This window comes from Oncorhynchus nerka, linkage group LG15 (assembly GCF_034236695.1).
Source record: "Oncorhynchus nerka isolate Pitt River linkage group LG15, Oner_Uvic_2.0, whole genome shotgun sequence".
In the NCBI taxonomy this organism is placed as follows: Eukaryota; Metazoa; Chordata; class Actinopteri; order Salmoniformes; family Salmonidae; genus Oncorhynchus; species Oncorhynchus nerka.
This window is the reverse complement of record NC_088410.1, coordinates 22,462,256-22,466,504: the sequence shown is the minus strand read 5'-3', so window position 1 is coordinate 22,466,504 and position 4,249 is coordinate 22,462,256. Positions and strand designations below refer to the sequence as shown.

Sequence of the window (4,249 nt, the reverse complement as noted above, 5' to 3'; positions counted from 1 at the left end):
ATGGAGTCTCCTCTGAACAGTTGATGTTGAGATGTGTCTGTTACTTGAACTCTGAGAAGCAATTATTTGGGCTGCAATCTGAGGTGCAGTTAATTGTCCATTTCTGAGGCTGGTACCTCTAATGAACTTATCCTCTGCAGCAGAGGTAACTCTGGGTCTTCCTGCGGTGGTCCTGATGAGAGCCAGTTTCATCATAGAGCTAGATGATAGATGGTTTTTGTGACTGCAGTGGAAGAACCTTTCAAATTCCTTGTAATGTTCCGGATTGACTGACCTTCATGTCTTAAAGTCATGACGGACTGTCATTTCTCTTTGCTTATTTAAGTTATAATATGGACTTGGTCTTTTAGCAAATATGGGGTATCTTCTTTTTACACCCCCCGCTCCCCCTCCTCCCCGCCCCTACCTTGGAATGAGTAGGTTTATCCAAACTTTTGACTGGTACTGTAAAGATACAGGCTACATTATATAGATACACATGTACACGTGTATACAGTGTGTCAATGTTGTGTGGGTAGGTATGTTTAATACCTAGATACAGTTAAAGTCGGAAGTTTACATAGACTTAAGTTGGGGTCATTAAAACTCGTTTTTCAACCACTCCACAAATTTCTTGTTAACAAACTATAGTTTTGGCAAGTTGGTTAGGACATCTACTTTGTGCATGACACAATTAATTTTTCCAACAACCATGTACAGACAGATTATTTCACTTATAATTCACTGTATCACAATTCCAGTGGGTCAGAAGTTTACATAAACTAAGTTGACTGTGCCTTTAAACAGCTTGGAAAATTCCAGAAAATGATGTCATGGCTTTAGAAGCTTCTGATAGGCTAATTGACATTGTTTGAGTCAATTGGAGGTGTACCTGTGGATGTATTTCAAGGTCTATCTTCAAACTCAGTGCCTCTTTGCATGACATCATGGGAAAATCAAAAGAAATCAGAAGACCTCAGAAAAAAAATGTAGATCTCCACAATTCTGGTTCTTCCTTGGGAGCAATTTCCAAATGCCTGAAGGTACCACGTTCATCTGTACAAACAATAGTACGCAAGTATAAACACCATGGGACCACGCAGCCGTCATACCGCTCAGGAAGGAGATGCGTTCTGTCTCCTAGAGATGAACGTACTTTGGTGCGAAGAGTGCAAATCAATCCCAGAACAATTGAACGAGTCCTATATCGACATAACCTGAAAGGCCCCTCAGCAAGGAGGAAGCCACTGCTCCAAAACGACCATAAAAAGCCAGACTACGGTTTGCAACTGCACATGGGGAGAAAGATCGTACTTTTTGGAGAAATATCCTCTGGTCTGATGAAACAAAAATAGAACTGTTTGGCCATAATGACCATCGTTATGTTTGGAGGAAAAAGGGGGAGGCTTGCAAGCCGAAGAACACCATCCCAACCGTCAAGCATGGGGGTGGCAGCATCATGTTGTGGGGGGTGCTTTGCTGCAGAGACTGGTGCACTTCACAAAATAGATGGCATCATGAGGAAAGGAAAATTATGTGGATATATTGAAGCAACATCTCAAGACATCAGTCAGGAAGTTAAAGCTTGGTCGCAAATGGGTCTTCCAAATGGACAATGGAAAACAGAGTCAAGGTATTGGAGCGGCCATCACAAAGCCCTGACCTCAATCCTATAGAAAATGTCTGGGCAGAACTGAAAATGCGTGTGCGAGCAAGGAGGCCTACAAACCTGATTCAGGAAGAATGGGCCAAAATTCAACCAATTTATTGTGGGAAGCTTGTGGATGGCTACCCAACACATTGCCCTAAGTTAAACAATTTAAATGCAGTGCTATCAAATACTAATTGAGTGTATGTAAGCTTCTGACCCACTGGGAATGTGATGAAATAAATAAAAGCTGAGATAAATCATTCTCTCTACTATTATTCTGAAATGTCACATTCTTAAAATAAAGTGGTGATCCTAACTGATCTAAGACATGGACTTACTAGGATTTAAGTGTCAGGAATTGTGAAAAACAGAGTTTAAATGTATTTGGCTAAAGTTTATGTAAACTTCCGACTTCAACTGTATATTTACAGTCATAGATATACAGTACTAGGTATAGAAATACATGACATAGATATGTATCTGGACCTGTATTTCTAGATCTGGTTTTATGTACCCAAAAGCAAAGACTTTGGTGGAGTTGAAGTAGCGAGATAGGTCTGAGCCCTTCACTATCCTCCTCACCTGAGAGACAGAGAGTGAGAGAGAGATGGCGGGGGATAGAGAGAGAGAAATATTTTCATATATATATAGAGAGAGAGAGAGAGAGTGAGAGAGAGATGGCGGGGGATAGAGAGAGAGAAATATTTTCATATATATATATATATATATATATAGAGAGAGAGAGAGAGAGAGAGAGAGAGAGAGAGAGAGAGAGAGAGAGAGAGAGAGAGAGAGGGCAATAGTCAGAGCAACAGAGGATTTCAATTGAAAATAAAAAGTTGTGAAACATAAAGACGATACAGAGTGTGTGTGGAGGGGGGTGGGGGGGGGGCATGCGTGAGTGAGTGTCCAGGTTATTTTCCCATTATCCCTTGTCCTATACCATATCTTGTACTTCCTTTGCCTGGGCTGTGAAGGCTGGGCTGGTGTGAGAGGAGAGACCAGAGGAGTAGTTCCTGTTGAGGATAGAGAGTCTAGCAGTATACTGCTGTGGTACCCTGGGCTCCAGCACCCATAACCTGTACTCTGGAGGGAGGGAGGGGGAGAGACGTACTGGCATGTTACATATCAGATAGCCAGTCATAGTGTGTGTGTGTGTGTGTGTGTGTGTGTGTGTGTGTGTGTGTGTGTGTGTGTGTGTGTGTGTGTGTGTGTGTGTGTGTGTGTGTGTGTGTGTGTGTGTGTGTGTGTGTGTGTGTGTGTGTGTGTGTGTGTGTGTGTGTGTGTGTGTCCCAGGTTATTTTCCCAAAATCCCTTGCTCACCCAGGAAGTACCATGCCAGAGTTGCTCCTCCCGAGAGGATGATGATGGTGAAGATGATAAGGAAGGCTAGGAGACACCTGCAGGGTCGTCTCAACATCTTAGAGGACGTCATGGAGGCTTCGTTACCGGGCCCCACCTGTAAACAACAACAACAACAAACACACACACACAATGCGACCCAGTTAACAACTGGCCTCGGATCACAGTTTACAGTATTATACTGTATAATCAGGTCTGTAAGAACAGTGGATGAGGATTCTGCACAGACCAGTGCAGAGGCCTCATGCTAAAGCTAGAACTAAAACTGACTTTGATCTAAGGTCAGTTGTACCATTCCCCATTCATAGGTTAGGATTAGGATTTGAGGAGATTAACCTGACCCCAGATATGTGTCTATTGTCAACTTCTTCCTGCAGCATAAACCAGCATAAGGCCTGCAGATAGCTATAATAAATGTAGGTGAAGCCTGAAGCCCTGGACAGAGCATTATTCTTATAAAATAAACTATAGGATATTATAAAATGACTAAACCAATGTGCATTGAACATAAAATACATATATTATTTATTTTATATAGTATCTAAATCATATGCCTACATTGTCAATATCACAATTCTTATATAGCCTACTGACCCATTCCAATGGCAGGTCCACAGGAGCTGGTGCTACCTCCAAATCACAGGAGCGCGACTTTTTGGAGCCGTGCCCGAGCGCCATAGCTTCACAAATCCGTTATTCCACGCGAGACCATCTCCGTCCAAAAAAAAGACCGGTGGAGGATAGTTGGAGCGTTTTATTTCTTCATGTATCTCGGTAGAATATCCGTCCAGTCAGACATGTCGGTAACGACCGCTAGTAAGGACAAGGGAGACAACTCTACCTTTTATTTGCTAGTCCAAAGGTAGGCTAGAGCCCTCGGTCAATATTTCCACAATTGCGTTGGATCTCCCGAATTCCCATTGGACTATATAGGCTAGTAGCCTAAACTTTAACCAATAATAGCAATAGCCTAAAATATAAACGTATTTATTAAACGCATTCAAAATGATTGATTGCGAGACATTTATTCTCTCTCTGGTAACTGTCAAAACATTAAACATTTAAGAATAGTCCTCGTTAAGCCTGTAGCACCGTACATACTCTCAGGGATAGGTAACGCATGTAGGCTCTAATGACATCACCAGTCGACGCCTAACAACAGCCCGGCCCCCGGATCCCACAACAGGTATGCCTATGTCCTCTAGACGTAAATTGGTCCAACGGGAGTGTTTGTAAAATGGATAACTCACAACACAG

The 4,249-nt window shown here is 42.5% G+C and overlaps 1 protein-coding gene across 1 annotated transcript in view; it reads right to left on the bottom strand.

Moving 5' to 3' along the window:
• The window catches only part of LOC115143543 (transmembrane protease serine 6), a 19,239-nt gene extending 15,160 nt beyond the window's left edge, over positions 1–4,079 (bottom strand). The window contains exons 1-4 of the mRNA XM_065001299.1: positions 3,587–4,079; positions 2,954–3,089; positions 2,574–2,716; positions 2,145–2,212 (exon numbers count right to left, since the gene is read on the bottom strand). Coding sequence (XP_064857371.1) covers positions 2,145–2,212; positions 2,574–2,716; positions 2,954–3,089; positions 3,587–3,670 — 431 coding nt within the window. The 5' untranslated portion in view covers positions 3,671–4,079. The remainder of the gene's footprint in view (positions 1–2,144; positions 2,213–2,573; positions 2,717–2,953; positions 3,090–3,586) is intronic.
• Between the last annotated feature and the right edge of the window lie 170 nt (positions 4,080–4,249).